This window comes from Coregonus lavaretus (assembly GCF_964263955.1).
Source record: "Coregonus lavaretus genome assembly, chromosome: 15".
Taxonomy (NCBI): domain Eukaryota; kingdom Metazoa; phylum Chordata; class Actinopteri; order Salmoniformes; family Salmonidae; genus Coregonus; species Coregonus lavaretus.
The window spans coordinates 34359946-34378720 of record NC_140002.1 but is presented as its reverse complement, the minus strand read 5'-3'; the positions used below and the strand labels follow the sequence as shown (position 1 = coordinate 34378720).

General features: G+C 42.4%; 1 protein-coding gene across 1 annotated transcript; it reads left to right on the top strand.

Annotated features, from left to right (window-relative positions):
* Positions 1 to 475: 475 nt before the first annotated feature.
* LOC311142134 (zinc finger MYM-type protein 3-like) lies at positions 476 to 18341 on the top strand. The gene is made up of 25 exons (XM_084177720.1): positions 476 to 528; positions 1164 to 2163; positions 2516 to 2586; positions 2669 to 2735; positions 2853 to 3237; positions 3390 to 3570; positions 4442 to 4654; positions 4762 to 4912; positions 5010 to 5122; positions 5653 to 5739; positions 5885 to 6035; positions 6151 to 6323; positions 6667 to 6841; positions 7070 to 7119; positions 7344 to 7500; positions 7703 to 7818; positions 8867 to 9038; positions 9156 to 9305; positions 9538 to 9638; positions 11303 to 11450; positions 11647 to 11786; positions 11967 to 12081; positions 12181 to 12438; positions 14246 to 14360; positions 15585 to 18341. Exons 1-25 carry the CDS (start codon positions 490 to 492, stop codon positions 15769 to 15771), a joined length of 4515 nt encoding a protein of 1504 aa, XP_084033846.1. The 5' UTR covers positions 476 to 489; the 3' UTR covers positions 15772 to 18341.
* Positions 18342 to 18775: the final 434 nt, after the last annotated feature.

The window sequence follows — 18775 nt, the reverse complement described above, 5'->3', positions numbered from 1 at the left end:
GATGTATTTGATACCATTCCACCAATTCTGCTCCAGCCATTACCACGAGCCCGTTCTCCCCAATTAAGGTGCCACCAACCGATGCCAAGCATGTGAATGGTTTGTGTCTGGAGTGCATGATAATGAAACGGTTTAGCATGTGCTGTTGTATTGGAAGGATGTGGACGAAAGGCAAAGATTAATTAGGGTTATTGAGGTTGGAGGGGGGTTGGAAGGGATTTGGGGGATGGGGGAGGGTTTGTTAGAAGTTAGTAGGGCTCTCTATTATTTTCTTGGTAGTACAGGGTTAGGTATGAGGGTTTATCTAATTTTAATGTTTGTTTTCTTTTATTCTAAAGGCTGTAAACTGTGATTGACCACACACTCCAGTACAGTAGGTGGCAGAATGCACCTCTAACGTTTGTTTTCAGACCGCAATAGAAGAAGAAGTTATAGCTTGAAACTAGCCAATGAGGCACACACACTAGACCGCAGTTTGATGGCGCTTGAATGCAACATTTTAGCTACAGTAACATTTCATATTTTCAGGTAAATTCACCGTATATTGTTGAAGTCTATCATAATTTGTGTGAATCATTAATATTATCTTGTAATAAAGTTACTATATTGAAATTAGCCAGCTAGTGAATTAGTTTGATGGCTAGTTTGCATAAGGAAACGTTAGCTTTATAACGTTAGCTAGCAGATAGCCTATTTTAAGCTAGCTAACTTTAGCCAGTACCGGTCTCTTTGCAGAGTCGTAAACATTATACGCCTCCCCTGCTAGTAGCGAGCTATGTCTACCGTATGGCTAGTATTGAGATGCATTATCTGTAGCAAATAATGGGCTAACATGTAGCTAGCTAGATAGATTCCCAGATAGCGAGCTCGCTAACTAGCGTTCAAAATTACAGAAATGGAGACGCCGCCAGGTGAGGCGCGCCAAAAGGCAGCAACATTGATATTGGTGGAACTAGCTAGCTAGTAGCAAACTTTAGTTAGCAAATTTACCTAGTTAAGTAGATGCGTTCACTGGTGGGATCTCATGGTCTAGAATAGAAGAGCCACAATAAAACTACTTATGGCTGTAATTTTATCCAGCCGACCACCACATTTGATTGACATGACATGTGAGACTGAAATCAAACCATTATGTTTTTGTTTTCTTTTCTCTTGAAGTGTAGGTGCAGAGTATGGAACCCTCAGAGCATCCAGAAACCTCTGGCTCTTTTCAGATGGCCAATGAGAATGTGCAGCTAGACCTGCTATCCACACAGACTGATATGGACCTGTTTTCTGGGCACACCGATATGGGCCTGCTGCCTGCTCAGACTGATGTAGACCTACTGACTGCACAGAGTGATATGGACCTGCAGCCTACACAGACTGATATGGAGGTGACCTACTCAGGCTCACTGGGAACAGAGAGACAAAGTGGGCAGCAGCAGGCCCTTGATGAGCTGACAACCTTTCTCACCCAATCTGAAAGAGAGAGGCAGAAAACTCAGGACAGCCTGAACATCCTGGGGGACCCAGACTCACTGGAACTGTCCAAAGCCCAGGTGGAGGAGTTTTACAGCCGCACAGTCCTTCCAGAACCATCGGACCTTCAGGAATCCTCAGACCTTCCAGAGCCCTCAGACCTTCCAGAATCCTCATACCTTCCCGAACCTTCAGGCTTCTCAGAATCCTCAGTCTATCCAGAACCCTCATACCTTCCAGAGCCCTCAGGCCTGCCAGAACCCTCAGACTTCCAAGAGCCCTCAGGCCCAGCTACAGGCCTCAGTCAGGATGAGTGGGGCGGGCAGGGCCACACAGAAGCCTGGCCAGAAATGGCCGCTGAGCCAGGGACAAACAGGCTGGAGGTCACAGAGGGAACTCAGACTGTAACTGGGACAACGATGACAGAGACCGGAGAGGAGCAAATGGACATAGTACATGAAGATCCCTCTGCACCTTCTCAAGATGACGTTGATCCAAATATGCCTTCTATAGTCAGCGTAGAGGGTTCACACTCAGAGGATGGTCCAGGCAAAGAGGAAGCCTTATCATTCTTTGGATTGGTGCCAAAGGTAGAAGACACAGACACAGGCACAGCAGAGAAAAAGAATGAGCGAGAACAGCCAGTGGGGGGCAGTATGTCCCCACTATCATCATGGGCCCAACCATTGACACCAGGTGAAGGTATGTGTACTACATTTTAACATTTTAGTCATTTAGCAGACGCTCTTATCCAGAGCAACTTAGTTAGTGAGTGCATACATTTTTCATACTAGTAAGGAACTTTGGTTTGTAGGATCTTTCTCCTTCCTAGTACTTTATTAAATATTGTCTCAATGTCACATATAGAAGTTTCAGTGCCACAGAAATAGTTGGAGAATGATAAAGTGAAATGCAAAACTTGATTTAGGTTACATTACACATCTTTGACAAATAATTTGCAATCACTTCTTCAAATAGCCATCACAGTTCACATACAGCGTGCATATCTATGTCATGAGCAGCCTTTAGTTACTGATGATTGTGTTCGTTTCAGCTGAGGAACAACCTGAAACTGAGGTCGCCATCGAGGATGCAAAAGTTTCTCAAAGTGGTCAAAATACTACGGTACAAAAACTACTTTCCATTCATTGCAGACATTTTCTTTAAAAGTAAGTGAATTTCTCTTATTTACTTGTATTTATTGTAGGGGAGAAAGAGAGGTCGTCCTCGTCGTGGAGAAGTGAGGAAAAACACACAATCCATGTCTGATGGAGGTAAAGCTGCTTATGTTTAGTTCATTAATTTACCTCAGTCTTAACAACTCATTATGTATGACTATTTGTCCATTTATGATTATCATGCTGCCCTAAGTGCATTGTCTCCTGCTGCAGACCAGCTAACAGACAGCGACTCTGACGATACAGCTGACGATCCGAGGGACACAGACTTTGACCCTGCACGGTCAGGCCTCCGGCGCTCCACCAGGGCCTCCCAAAGAAGCCACAACACCCTGTCTCCCCGGCTCATTGCCCCCAAGCCGCCTGGCCCTGCCTCTACCCCTGGGTACACCCAGAGGTCTGGAGGACCCCCTCCACCCCGGCCTCCACCCCCTCGCCAGCCTACCAGGGTCCTCTGTGCCAACTGTAGTGGAATGCTGCAGAGCGGACAGACAGCCTACCAGCGCAGGGGTCAGCCTCAGCTCTTCTGCAGCTCCACCTGCCTTAACTCCTTTGGCAAGAAAGCCCCCAAGAAAAAGCCCTGTGCTTTCTGTAAAAGGTATGCTTCTCAATAGATATTTAATGAATGTATTCTTAGCTTCTCTTTCCAGTAAGTACAGTGGATCCATAACCAATTCCTCATGTTGTTTCACAGTAAAGTAAGTGTAAACCTTGTGCATTGTTTTGATCTTAACAATATTTCTCTTTTAGGGACATGGGGAATAGTAAGGACACCATGCTTGCACAGGTTGGCCAGTCACAGTCCTTCCAAGAATTCTGCAACAACACTTGTCTTTCCCTGTATGAGGCCCGGCTGGAGAAGGGTCCGAAACAGCCCCCCAAACCAAGTGCCCCTGGCCAAAGATGCAGTGTGTGCAACCACATGCGTGAGGTACCAAAGCTTTGACCGTAACATTTGGGATGATCTGCTCCCAACCGATTGGCTTCATGTTCAACTCAATAGGAAGAAACTCCAGTAGACAGTAGGATGATGATTTAACACAGGATGACTACACTTCCACAATGCTTTGCTTTTGATTTGAAAATGCAGTAGGCTTTTTTGTCATACATTATATTTCACCATACTTTATATTGAAGCTATTCTAAAGACTGCAGCTTCTACTCTTGCAACAATTTATCGAAAAGCTGGCACCAGCCTTACCTACTCTGGTTTGAGTTTCCCCCCACCATCTGTTAGTAATTTGTAAATTAGTACAATAAAATGTATTCAAAATAAGTAAGCACTTTTTAATGGCAAGCGCTGCAAACCCACACAATGATGTGATTATGGTATACATTCTTTAAAGTTGCCTTTGTGTTAGAAATGCTGGTTAGAGATCTGATCTGCACACTTCAATCCGAGCTCAGTCTATCTAGGGCGGGCCTCCAACCACCTGTGTTGATGTGAAGTATTTGTCAAGACGTGGGCTTTTCCCAGAAGGGACAACAAAGAATGCCTAAACACATTTCACTGTGTCTTCGTGTTGATAATTGTATCATTGAAAACAGATTTGTATGTTCCTAACTAGATGTACTGTATGCTGTGATTATAGAGGAGGAGGGAATTCTGTCGTTTTTATATCCATATGACAAGTTTATGCTGCTGTGGGTCTGTTTGTATGCTATGAGCATGCACCAGAATAAATCATAGCCAGCTACAAGATTTTGGTCAACTGATTTAAACACCAAGGGAAGGCATATTTTAAGTTATATTTGAAATGATCTCTGAGCCGGTCCTACATTTCTTCCATCTCCTGCCTCAGATCAACCACGAGGTAACCATGGGCAATATGATTCACCTCATGTGCAGCGATGCCTGCTTCAACCGTTTCCGGGCTACTAAGGGCCTGAAGACCAGCTGCTGTGACGCCTGTGGCACCTATATCAACACCTTCACCTCCCGGCCCGAGTACCTACTGCATGAGGGCCAGCAGAGGAGGTTCTGTAACTCCTCCTGTCTCAGACTCTATAAGATGGTGGGTGTAGGAATTTAGTTTTCTTGAATGTACTATAGTCATATTTCTTCCTGAAAATGATATGGTGTTGATCTTAATGGCTGCTGTGTGTTATCTTTTGATTTCAGAAAAACACTAAGGTGCTCTCGTGCCAGTGGTGTAGGACTCTGTGTAAGAACTTTGACATGCTGTCTAAAGTGGATCAGTATGGCAAGACCAAACACTTCTGTTCTTTGTGCTGTATCGCTTCACATAAAGTGAAAACTTCTGTGGACACAGGTACCTTCAACTCTCCTTGGCTTGTTTACACAATCTGAATGGTGTGATGTCTGACTGTGAATTAGTCTTCATTATTACTAATCTGCTTATTTTCCAGTTCCCAGTGAAGCTTGCAGTTTCTGCAAAAGAAGCCCCTCTGAACCATACTACTGTAAAGCAAATGAGACTGTTTACGTCTTCTGTAGCCCTAGCTGTTGGAGCAAATTTCAGGTAGGATAGCCCCATACCCTGAATAGAGTTGGGACAACATAACAATCTACAAATGCATTGTCCAGTTTTTTGCATTAAAACATGTCTGCCAGATGCTTATACAACATTTTATTTGATGTGGATTTGTTTTCAATGTGAAATTTTAATGCCTCAGTTTTTCAATAAACCAAATCATTCAAAGGAGATTTTTGAAGGATTCTGAAAGTGATTAAAAAAGGAACCGTTAATATTTACAGTTTGATGTACAGTCTTGGCCGTAGGTGCCTGTAAACAGAAAAATGCTAGTTAAAATGCACACCAAGCTGCTGCAGTGGGGCGCTCCGCCTCACTTCTGGAGCCCATTAAAATAAAAACTAATCATAAAGCGCTTTAATGTGGAGAGGGTCACCTTTTGAAAGCTTTCCCTTTTATTCTACCTAAAAGTCTATGAATTAGGGCTTGTTTTGTTCTTGAGAAACCTGAGCTGTTCTTGAGTCCATTCTCTGGATTAATCTCCAATTTAACAAATATACTCGCTCGCTTCTTCACAGCGCAACAGTCCCAATGGAGGCATTTACTTCAGCTGTCTCTCCTGTCATAACATGTTCAGTGGGAAACCAGAAATCTTAGATTGGCAGGTAATTCCTTGTACATACGTGTTTATTAATTTACTAGTCTCAACATTGTGGCAAAAATGTCTTACAGCTGGTTTAGTGAACACTTATTTTATCAAGACTACTCAAATAAAAAGTACATGCACCATTCTATTTCATTTGCTTTCAGGACTCAATATATCAGTTTTGCTGTAAGGAGTGCTGTGAGGACTACAAGCGCCTGAATGGTGTGGTTTCTGTGTGTGAACACTGCAAGCAAGAGAAACCTCTGCATGAGAAGATGAAGTTCTCTGGGGTGGAGAAGTCATTCTGCAGTGACGGTTAGGATGATGCATGCATTTCTTTGTGCATTTTCTGATTTATTAGATTTACATGGAAACACTTTCCTGTGTGTCTAGGCAGAGACTTATAAGTGTTTTGTCTCTTTTTACCAAGGTTGCATACTACTGTACAAGCAAGACTTTGCTAAACAACTGGGCCTGTGCTGTATAACCTGTACATACTGTTCTCAGACCTGCTCACGGGCGGTCACAGAGGAACAGGATGGAAACACGTGGGACTTCTGCAGCGAAGATTGTAAAAGCAAATACTTCCTGTGGTACCTGAAAGTATGTATAATCAATCACAATGCCATATATACACCCTGACCATATAACTGGCCCTGATAAGTTTTAGATGCCTGCTGGTACACGGGCTGCATTCAGTTCATTCTCTGTCACTGTACATAATACATTTGTTTGTGGTAATGTAGACATACTTGATAGAGGAATGGTAACTTCCAAATGCAAACGGGCAGAATATGGTCATGATGTCATGCATGGAAAAAATGAATCAGAATAATATGCATGATATGTGATCAAATTGTGTGAGCAGTGTCATATATTAACATGCTACAGTGTGTACTGTATGTATGGTTGCTATGGGTGTTCTGAGCCATGTCTGTTCTCCTAGGAAGCAAAGTGCCATGCCTGCAAGCGTCAGGGGCAGCTCCTGGAGACCATCCACTGGAGGGGAGAGATCAAACACTACTGTGACCAGCCGTGCCTCCTGCGCTTCTACAGCCAACAGAACCAGCCCAACCTAGACACCAAGCAGGGCCCTGAGAGCCTGCTCAACAGTGCTTCATGTACACAAACGCATGCATGCACACACAACACACACACTTTTCATAAACCCAATCCATACATGGGAATGATTTTTATAAGTACTCTTTTATGTAATCGTTTAGTGTTAGATTTTTCACTGTTTAACATAATGTTACAAAGTTACTGTGAATGCCTTTGTGAAAGTGTAAACGTGTTAGTCTCTCTCAGTAATTGGCTATTAAAATTCTATATGTTTACTGGACTTGCAGGTAATTCCCCAGAGTCTACAACTCCCCCTGCTGCTACAAAGACAAGTGAAGTAAGTGTGCTTTTTGATTAGATGCTCCAAAAGGTGGGGGGGGAAATGCCACCAAAAGGAAACAAAATGCATTCAATCATGGCTTTTACCACAACACATTTATTGTGCTTCAAAAAAACTTAGCATTACTTCAAAGTCAAATTAACACGGATACTTTTCTCTACAATTAGTCTTCTGAGTAAACGTCCCAATCTTTTTTCTTTTTTATGTTTCTGTTATTTTAGGCCACAGGAAGAGGTCTGACGAAGACTGTAGCCAAGCTTGCTCCTCCCGTCACTACACCTATCTCCCAAAGGAACAAATCCTCCATGTGTAAACCCATGATGACCACTACCGGTGTCACATGTAAACCTGAGATGAAGTCCCAGAGTTGCCAGACAGGTAATGGTGAACGTAAACCCATCTCTCTCTCTCTATGGGACTCACTGATTAGTCTTATACTGTATTTAATATTATACTATTTATACAAAACATCCCTATTCATATGTTAAGAGCTTTTTAGTTAAATCAGGCCTACAACAATTATAATTAGCAATTGTAAAAAAGCACCTTCACGGTTTTCAGAAATGTCTGTTTGTTTCAGATGATTTCTTGCAGTCCCCACCTGCGGTGTTGCCAGTCCCTGTGCCTGTGTTTGTTCCTGTGCCTTTGAATATGTACTGTCAATACACTCCCATAACAATGGCCCTGCCTCTGCCGGTGAGTTGGTTTTGTCTAGGTCCTGTTGAGTATTGTGCAAAATCCACTCTAGGCTCATCGTCATTTATTTAGAGTCTAGACTAGAGTAACTCTTAGTGTCCACCCAAACTTGTTCCGTATGGATGCCTACACACTAGTGCTGAGCGATTTGAGGTTGGTTCTGTTTCCGTTTGATTATTTTAAAATTATCACGGTTTTCGCAAAACAATTTTTAAACATTAAATGCGCTATGCATTATGTGTTGAATGCTGTAACACAAAATGAAACAATTAAGTCCCATGATGGTAGACTGCCCATTACTGAGTATCACTTATTGACCAAGCCATTTATTCAAATTACTTTTTAAAATAAAATATTTCAGTTGTGTATATTACATTTGTTTTATTTGATGACTTAATTTTTTATTCCAAGTCATCTCATCTCTACAAATCAAATTACAATTGATTTGTCACATACACATGTTTAGCAGATGTTATTGCGTGTGTAGCGAAATGCTGGTAGAGCTGCTGCCTATGCTGTCTGACAATCACTATTTTAGCAGTTCTTCAAAGTCAAGAAGGCATACTTTTATGACTGCTGAATACCAAGTATCAATGACTTAAATAATTTATGTTCAGGTAGAGAACTCATGAAGCAACTGCTCTCAGTCATTCATTCTTATGTCTCTTTTACGTAGCAGGCGTAAAAGAGAAACAGACCGGACAAGTAGGTGTGTCATGGATTATGGTCAATGTAGTTAATTACAACGTTTATTGTGCTAAACTGTGTAGAATATTGGCCTGTTGGAAACTACAACTCCCTACTGCATCGCACAGTTCGGGCTTGGATCTGATTTATCTCTAGAGAAACTGTGAATTGAGCTCACACACAACGAACTGAATGGAATTCTAATAATTGAAGTCGGTCAATTAGTTGTTTAAAAACCGAAAAATAAATGAAGTTTCAGTTAATCACTCCGCTCTACTACACACTGCTGCAATAGTGTGTAGTTCTCTAGAGTGACTGCCCTTTTTGTCTGCTTATTGCTTTGCTCCTTTTTCTCTCGTAGCTCCCTGTCCCCATGTTCCTACCTGTCACACTGGATCACATCGATAAGCTTGTGGAATATATAAAAGAGCTGAAACTCCAGATCCCATCTGATCCACTGGAGGCTGACATTCTGGCCATGGCAGACATGATAGCAGAGGAGAATAAAGGCAAGGGCTCCTCTGATCTGTCTGGTAATGCTCCTGCACTTACTCTTCTTAGTCAACTCACTATTGATGTTCTAGAGATATATATATATATATATATATATATATATATATAACACAAAGTTACAATAATTTTATCTTTAGATCTGGACAGTGATCAGAAAGCAGGCCCGTTGCTGAGGGACTACAGCTTATTTGAGTCTTCATCCCAAGATGACATCCTCTCCATGGCCGTCAATATGGATGATGTACTGACTGAGCCAGGTCAAGACCCAGGAGATGAGCTCACCAAAGGCAGGTTAAAGCTTTATGATATGAAAGGTCTAATGTGTAATTTGCTTTGCAGTCCGATGTGTAAACTTTCACTAATTGCACACTCTCAACAAAGGGATGTCTTAAATATATAGATGTGTGTATATGTATGTATGTATGCATATATATATATATATATATATATATATATATATATATATATGGGTGTGTGTGTGATATATATATTAGTCCCATTTTAATTTGTGCTCTTTAGCTTCCCTGGACCTGAACCCCAATGTTGATTTCCTCTTTGACTGTGGGATGCCACCACATGCTACTTCACCAGAGCAGAGCTCCAACGTCGCTGTTCAGAAGGTATAATTAAACCCAGCCTACAATAGCAGTGCATTCTGTTTGCCTTGACTGTCATAGACAGGACCTTGATTATCCCCTCCCTAATTGACAAACCTTTTGTCTGTCTTTTATAGACCTAACTTTCACTGTAATTTTGTATTGCATTAAATAGTGTCAGAAAAGAGTTGACTCTCGATGTGAGAGACACAGAGGAATCCCATGGTATGCTGGAAATCTGAAAATAGCTGGCACAAACATGACAAATGACTTGGTGTCAGACTTACCGGAGACCAGTGGTCATGTTCTACGTACTTAGACAGGTGCTACAGGGTCCCGAAGGTGAAATGGTTGTTGAAAAACAAATCTATCCCTGGCGGCAGGCAGGCAGGCATGATCCAAAACACACGGCTCATGTAACTTAAGTCCACAGTCACCAAACCTACAAGATGGACAGCTTACCAATGGACAGTGTCTTCGTACGTTTTTGAGAGTATTTGACATATTTACTGAGATGTTGACTTACTGTTTCTCTTGAGTTTTGGTGGTCTCTTAGACCAGACAACGTCTTAATGATCGTTGCAAATGTTGAAGAATTTATTAGGTACACCACCCCATTCACGAAAATGATTCTCTCCTACAGACAGTGAGTCACGTGGCTGTGGCTTGCTATATAAAGCAGGCATCGAGGCATTCAGTTCCTGTTCGATTGAAAACGAGTGACCTAAGCGACTTTGTGTGTGGTATGATCGTCGGTGCCTGGCGCGCCGGTTCCAGTATCTCAGAAACTGCCGGCCTCCTGGGCTTTTCACACATGTCTAGGGTTTACAGAGAATGGTGCGACAAACCTAAACCATCCACTCAGCGGCAGTCCTGTGGGCGAAAACAGCTTGTTGATGAGAGGTCGAAGGAGAATGGCAAGAATCGTACAAGCTAACAGACGGGCCACAAACAGGCAAATAACATTTACATTTTAGTCATTTAGCAGACGCTCTTATCCAGAGCGACTTAGTTAGTGAGTGCATACATTTTCCATACTGGCCCCCTGTGGGAATTGAACCCACAACCCTGGCGTTGCAAGCGCCATGCTCTACCAACTGAGCTACAGGAGGCCCTGTAACAGCACAGTACAACAGGGGTGTGCAGAACGGCATCTCGGAAGGCACAACTCATCAGTCCTTGTCACGGATGGGCTATTATTGCAGCAGATGACCACACCGGGTTCCACTCCTATCAGCTAAAAACAAGAAGAAGTGGCTCCAGTGCCACACAATTACCAACACTGGACAATTGAGTGGAAAAACATCGCATGGTCCGACAAATTCCCGGTTGATGTTGTGTCTGATGGCAGAGTCAGGATATGGTGTAAGCAGCATGAGTCCATGGGCCCCATCCTGCCTGTTGTCAACGGTACAGGCTGGTTGTGTAATGGTGTGGGGAATGTTTTCCTGGCATACGTTAGATCCCTTGATTTACAATTGAGCAACTTTTCCATGCCCCAAAGAATTTGGGCTGTTATGGAGGCAAAGGGGTGTCCGACCCGATACTAAATGGGTGTACCTAAAAAAAAAAAACTAGGCTCTGAATGTAATGTGTGCACTGTGAAGAGAATATAAGTAACTAACTACAGTAACTACCCCTTAACAGGTCATCGCAGTGTGATGTCTAATATAGGCTTTGTGTCACAGGGGCCCAAGCGTCAGGCCATGCCAGAGATGACTTTACATGATCCCCTGGACAGTCAACCTCTTGGTGCTGGCTTGAACAGCTCTATTGGGGTCGATGCCTGGAGGTCATGGTCCCAAAGCAAGCACTCAGATGCTGATGATAGAAAACGTAAGATGTTTCAGCTGTAGTGTGAAAGCTGAGTTAATAGATATCTCTTAACTGGTAGATGACTCTTTGATAGCGCTCCTATGAGTTTGATTGGTCTCCTATGAGTTTGATTTGATCTCGTATGAATAAAATGGGCAGTAACGTTTCAATGTAATCCTGATAATAGAGTGCCTTTTTTAATTGTTCTCCTATACAGAGAAACCATTAGACCTTCTGTTATGTAGTCCTGAGGAACTGAATCATGGCCTGTCACAGTTTGTCCAAGACATTGTTCATCCCAGAGGCCCGTGCTACAAGCCTGACAGCGTATTTTACCTATGTCTGGGGATTCAACAGGTCAGTCCCAATGTTTCAGTCAGGTAGTTCATCTATGCAACTTGTCTAAGAATCCCTTATTCAAATCTTAAGTAATTACATTTTTTTGAAAAGCTGGTTGTCTGTTTAGCAATGTCAATTTTGTTTATACAGTGTGTTCAACCAACACATTTGATCACAGTTGTCTTGTCTATTTTCCAGTATCTCCTCGAAAACAACCGGATGGTGAATATATTCACAGACCAGTTATATGTTACCTTCGCTCAGGAGCTGAATAAGATTGTCAGCAAATGGCTGCCTTCTATGTCAGCTAATGGTGGGTTCATAATAACATTTCTATTTATTTTTCACACATTGTGTATGTGTTGTATTTGGGGTGTATGTAATGTGTTTGCGTGTGGTGTTTGGGATGCAGGTGATCTCGTGTCTCGTGTCCTGGAGGAGCACCTGTGGGAGTGTAAACAGCTGGGTGTGTACTCACCCTTCGTCCTGCTCAACACCCTCATGTTCTTCAACACCAAGTACTTTGGCCTGACTACCGTGGAGCAGCACCTCCAGCTCTCCTTCTCTACAGTTACGCGCCAGGCCAAGCGGAGATCTACACCACATGGCATGGTCAAGTCATCTAGTGTCTGCTACCGCCCCAAATCACATCACAAGAGAACCAGCAAAGGTGAGAGAGTTTACAATTACAATATTTGTTTTCTGTGTATTGTTTTGGTTTAAGAACGTCCAGTGAATGAGAAGTGTCAGTATGCTTCGTAGCCCATTGAAAGATGGGCTAGTTGTCATTCCCAGTAACCACTGAGACATTATTTTTTTTGGGATCGTGACCCATGACCCCAGCCTGGGGGGAAGCAGGTCACCTATCTTGAGTTGTGCCACCTTTCAGCTGAATTACAGGGGGCTGACAAGGGCTAGGGTATGGAGTCATTTTACACGAAGAACTACAACTTGCTGAAATTGAATCTTTGAGCACACAAGTCTAGTTTAGTGTTATGAGGTCCAGTTCAGTGGTAAGAATGTAGGCTAATTTCCAAAACCTCCTCAAAGTACTCTACATATAATTTGGATGTATTCCTGACCATTGCGTGGTAGGCTCATTTGCTTTTATCTGCTGAGGATTTATGGGGGTTGACATTTTGTCTTAAAGTAACTTAGAGCCTGGGTTTTTCTTATCCTTATCACTATAGTGTGTTTTAAAGTGCAATTAGATGATGGTGATGGGTAATTTTCATAGGGAGGGACCACTACTCCTAAACAAGAGCTTCCACTGAAGCTAAATGAGTAAAAAAAACAGTTGAACCATTAAAACCCTCCGCATTGCATTGGCTTCCACCGATCAAATAACATGGTGCTAATGAATTGGACTGCCTGGAGGATAACACTGCAATGCCTGTGAAATTGGCCTGGTGCCAGTTGTTTATTTAAAACATATAGGCTAGCCTAGACCCACACCTCTATCCTCTTCAGTGTTTTTATGTTTACTGGCATGTTCTGACTGAAACAGAATCACGTGTTTTAACGTAGGTCTATTTTGAACTCGACCCGACCATCATTCTCTGCATATCAGTGTCACTAGTTAGATTCCTCAGTGGCTTTGTAGGTCAGTTTGAAATTGATCTGTTTGGCACTACTTTTGTGGTTTTATGCTGATGGACAAAATACTAATTTAAAAAAGCTTTTAGTGACATTCTGTCACCTGTTGACATTTGTGTTCTATGGGTGCTTGTCTTAAATATTACAAATAAGTGAGGCAGCTGTTGATGTAGGAGAAGGATGTTGTTGGTCCCTTCCCCCCCGGTTGGTTCAGTCATACTGCTATTTTCAGTGTGTCTGACAGCTATTTATACCACAGAATGATTTTTTTTTGAAGAGCTGCTCTCAGCATAGGTGTACGATGGTATGTGTCTTAGAACACTGTGGTATGTGTCTTAGAACACTGTGGTATGTGTCTTAGAACACTGTGGTATGTGTCTTAGAACACTGTGGTATGTGTCTTAGAACACTGTGGTATGTGTCTTAGAACACTGTTTGCCAAGGGAAAACCAGGAAGCTAAAAGTAGCTGTGGAGCAACTGAGTCGTGCAACATGATACTAGAGAATCTCTGACTGAATGTCTGTAACGTGTTTTAGATGTAGCTGCACAATAAATCAAGTCCATACATCAACGTTGGATAAAACACGTGCTACTGACCTTAGGCAAATTCATGACATCAAAGTACCCTGGTCTTTGTAGGAAAGACCCTGTCCATTGCAAAATAATATTCCTTTTATTAACCTTTTTTATAAGTATGACAGTGACATGGGTTTATGAAAAACATAGTTATTTTCATCAGAAGCCACACCACTGTTTCCCATAACTGTCCGGCCATCCGCTTCGTCAGTTTAGCTTGGCCCTAACTGAAGCCAAGTGTTAAACTAAACGCCCAGGGGTCAGACAGTGAAGTGAGCCTGTACTCTGTTCTGTTCACACACAGAGGTCGGCTTGGGAAAGAGGAAACGGGATGAGTCTTCTGAGCTGGAGCAACAAGAGAACCGGATGAACCCTCTCAGATGCCCTGTCAAATTCTTTGAGTTCTACCTCTCCAAATGGTAAGGAATGTGGACTGTCCAGGTATGCAAAGCAGGGTTTGAAACACCAGTTAAAGGCCTTGGACTGTCCCTGGCTGTCAAAGATTCAGAATTTGTTTGATACATTGAAGTCAATGTTCCCTCTAAGCTGTGTGTGGACGCACACCACCTCCAGGACAGCCGTGCAGAAGAAATGCCAGGCCGGTCAGAGACGAAAGAGATTGAACTTTACTGAGTTCACTCCATTAGTTTGCACTATATAGATCAAGGTTTTTTCTGTGATCGAATCAACATTATATCAGCCCCTTTTCAATTCAACAAACCAAAAAAACCTAAGTTTGCAAGATTGAGTCTGTGATTTTGTTTTAGGCAGAGCCAGAGCGCGAAGGAGTAGAATTATATTGGCGGGTTTAGCCCACGAGTGGTCTTTCAATCACCCGCGAGTGAATGCGCTTTTCAGATCAGAGCGCAGAGCTGCGTGTGCACATTTGTTGATATTATTTGCTTGTTAGTGCAGTTATAGATAAGTATCGGTCAGCAATGGGGAGTTACTGCTTCCTACAAGAGCACAATGTCTAGGCTTAGGCTATATTTCAAGCTGTCTTTGAAAAGCCAGTCAGGTAAAAAGCTTATGTCTTAATTAAAGGGGCAGTGTTGTATTTTGAGACAGGCTTGAATGTGCAAATAAGCCAATAGGCAGAGGGGTAGCCTACATGGTCTAATTCTCTGTATGGTAATAGTAATTTATTGTTTTGTAAAGGGGTTTCTTGCATCATACAATGCAATTTACAGTCACCTATTTTGGCCCATGGTGTTACAGACCAAGTAAAAAATCATTAATGTCAAGCCCTTTTTTTAAAAGTCTCATGCAATGTATGCCTGCATTGAACACCACATATAGGCTACTGTAGGCTATATCATAGAAAGAAAAAGCTATTTCCATGTGAAAATATGGGATTTGGTCCATTGGTTTTGTTGGTAGGCCTACATTATGTTCAAATAGCCACAATAGCCTATTGGCTACTGTCTAAAACTGTAATGTGTACAGCCTCAGTGTTCACTATAAACACGTGCCGGAAGTTGCACAAAAGTCTCACAACATTCAAGTTTCCGCTCACAAGACCTAAAATTTGCCCAGTGCCCCAAAAAAGTAGAGGGTACATTGATTGGAATGAATGAATAAATAAAACGGTACAGTTTCCTTTTTTAGATTCACATATGGTGTCTGTCTTTGTGTTCTTACAGCTCTGATGGTGTGCGGAGCAGCTGCAGTGCGTTCTACCTGCAGCCGGAGGGCACATGTATGGCCGAGAGTTCTCGCTGGTACTCTGACGTCCCCATGGACAAGGGCAGGCTGGGAATTATGCTCAACAGGATCCTGGCTGTCAAGGACGTCTATGAAGAGCACCCGGCACAGGGAGATATGGACTGACAGCCGCACTGATAGATTGCACAACAAGTTTATATAGTGTACATTGCTTACATGGAAGCCGCTAGCACAAGGGATGACGAGCATGACTGCAATGCATTTTTGTTCCATGTTTTTTCTATGTCACCCCTACACAAATAGTTCAGTGAGCATTCCCCCATAGAATTACCATTATACATTGAGTGCACAAAACATTAGGAACACATTCCTAATATTGAGTTGCACCCCCCTCCCCCCACCTTTGCCCTCAGAATCGCCTCAATTTGTCGGGGCATGGACTCTACTAGGTGTCGAAAGTGTTCCACAGGGATGCTGGCCCATGTTGACCCCAATGCTTCCCACAGTTGTCAAGTTGGCTGGATATCCTTTGGGTGGTGAACCATTCTTGGTACACACGGGAAACTGTTGAGCGTGAAAAACCCAGCAGCGTTGCAGTTCTTGACACACTCAAACCGGTGCGCCTGGCACCTACTACCATACCCTGTTCAAAGACGCTTAAATCTTTTGTCTTGAATGGCACACTTAATCAATGTCTCAATTGTCTCAAGACTTACAAATCCTTCTTTAACCTTTCTCCTCCCCTTCATCTACACTAATTGAAGTGGATTTAACAGGTGACATCAATAAGGGATCATAGCTTTCACCTGGATTCACCTGGTCAGACTATATTTTATGGAAAGAGCATGTGTTCCTAATGTTTTGTACACTTAGTGTATGTACAGAAAATGTATAGCACTGTAGTATACCACCATCAGTTCAGGTAATCTATTTTGAATGCTCAAGTACATTGGGCACTCAACGACCACTAGTTGAGACTTCATGTCTGTGGTTTGTATTGAAAACTCATACATGAGTTTTTTTAAATGAAGTGTACAGAACAGCTGTATTATAAAAGTACTTTAGTTCATAAAACCATTTAATTGACACTGCATTATACCCCCTACGCCAGCCTCACTGGATTTTGTTTCATTCAAAAGCTTCATGTTCAGATAGTGATGATATTTACGTGTTCGTTATTTAGCAAACGCTCTTATCCAGAGCGGGTTACAGTAGTTAGTGCATACCTTTCTCTTACTTTTTTCGTACTGGTCCCTGGTGGGAATCAAACCCACAACCCAGGCATCGCAAGCGCCATGTTCTACCAACTGAGCCACACAGGACCTTATATAAACAATCATGTTGAACTTGAACACTTTAAATCTGTGTTTACCATGTGGCCAGTGAGGGTAAAAACCATTTATTGCTGCCAGAGATGTTCACATGTACAGTATCGAGAAGCTCATAGTAATGGCAGACGTTTTACTTCATAGCTAATATATATATACACTACATGTCCAAAAGTATGTGGACACCCCTTCAAATTTGTGGATTCGGCTATTTCAGCCACACCCGTTGTTATCAGATGTATAAAACCGAGCACACAACCATGCAATCTCCATAGACAAACATTGGCAGTAGAATGGCCTGTACTGAAGAGCTCAGTGACTTTCAACGTGGCACTGTCATAGGATGCCAGCTTTCCAACAAGTCAGTTCATCAAATTTCTGCCCTGCTAGAGCTACCCCGGTCAACTGTAAGTGCTGTTATTGTGAAGTGGAAACATCTAGAAGCAACAACGGCTCAGCCGCGAAGTGGTAAGCCACACAAGCTCACAGAACGGGACCATCGAGTGCTGAAGCGCGTAAAAATCGTCTGTCCTCGGTTGCAACACTCCCTACTGAGTTCCAAACTGCCTCTGGAAGCAACGTCAGCACAATAACTGTTAGTTGGGAGCTTCATGAAATGGGTTTCCATGGCCGAGCAGCTGCACACAAGCCTAAGATCACTATGCGCAATGCTAAGAGTCGGCTGGAGTGGTGTAAAGCTCACCGCCATTGGACTCACCATCTGGCAGTCTGACAGACACATTTGGGTTTGGTGGATGCCAGGAGAACGCTACCTCCGAATGCATAGTGCCAACTGTAAATTTTGGTGGAGGAGGAATAAGGGTCTGGGGCTGTTTTTCATGGTTTGGGCTAGGCCCCTTAGTTCCAGTGAACGTAGATCTTAATGCTACAGTATACAATTACGTTCTATACGATTCTGTGGTTCCAACTTTGTGTCTAACACCGACTGCGAGCCAGGCTTAATCGCCCAACATCAGTGCCCGACCTCACTAATGCTCTTGTGGCTGAATGGAAGCAAGTCCCTGCAGCAATGTTCCAACATCTAGTGGAAAGCCTTCCCAGAAGAGTGGAGGCTGACCAACTCCATATTAATGCCCATGATTTTGGAATGAGATGTTCGACGAGCAGGTGTCCACATACGTTTTGGACATGTAGTGTATATTGCCCCTCATTTAATAATGTCTTATTGTAACAATCATATAACATTCATTAAACAAAACAAAAGAAGCCACATGATAGAATAGTTTTTATTTACTTCTCATTTTGATCCTGCTTAGATTGTCTTTAATTGACAAAATAGTATGTTTTATTGCATTTTCAGTCCTGAATGTCTTGAGAAAAGTTGAATATGTACTATAACGTTTATTTTCTGTCTTTTTCTAATTAAAGAATGCATATAGAATCGAGAATGAATGTCTTGTACAAATTATTTCATTAAAAAACAATTAATTACTCATGGTTGTAAAATCAGTTAAATGCATGCTGTATCTTACAGACAAACGTAAACTCTTTCTGGTATGTAGTCTGCCAAATGATTATACAGCGATATCAAACAAACAAGCATTTGCGTTGTCATTATTTCCAGTCAGAATAATCAGCATGTTAAGGGTTCATAAGAAAACAACGTGCCTTGAACACTTTGAAATATTATACTCTACATGGCAAATGTTTGGCTGATGGGAGAAAACCTCCAACTGTTGCTATTTTTATGCCCAAACAAAGAAATTAATCAAACTTTGGAGTTCGATTGGCCTCTCTCTCTTTGCATACAGACTCCCTGGCAACCCTCACCAGATAGAGAGATAGCACTTGTCCAGGGAGTACCCTTTACCCCTGGGAGC

What these genes read in the sequence shown, in the direction of transcription:
- LOC311142134 (XM_084177720.1), top strand. Translation starts at nt 490, where the DNA reads ATGCAACATTTTAGCTACAGTAACATTTCATATTTTCAG. An exon ending in CCTGCTCAACAGTGCTTCAT is followed by an intron (nt 6,842 to 7,069) that starts GTACACAAACGC and finishes CTGGACTTGCAG; the next exon opens with GTAATTCCCCAGAGTCTACA. An exon ending in GTCCCAGAGTTGCCAGACAG is followed by an intron (nt 7,501 to 7,702) that starts GTAATGGTGAAC and finishes TGTTTGTTTCAG; the next exon opens with ATGATTTCTTGCAGTCCCCA.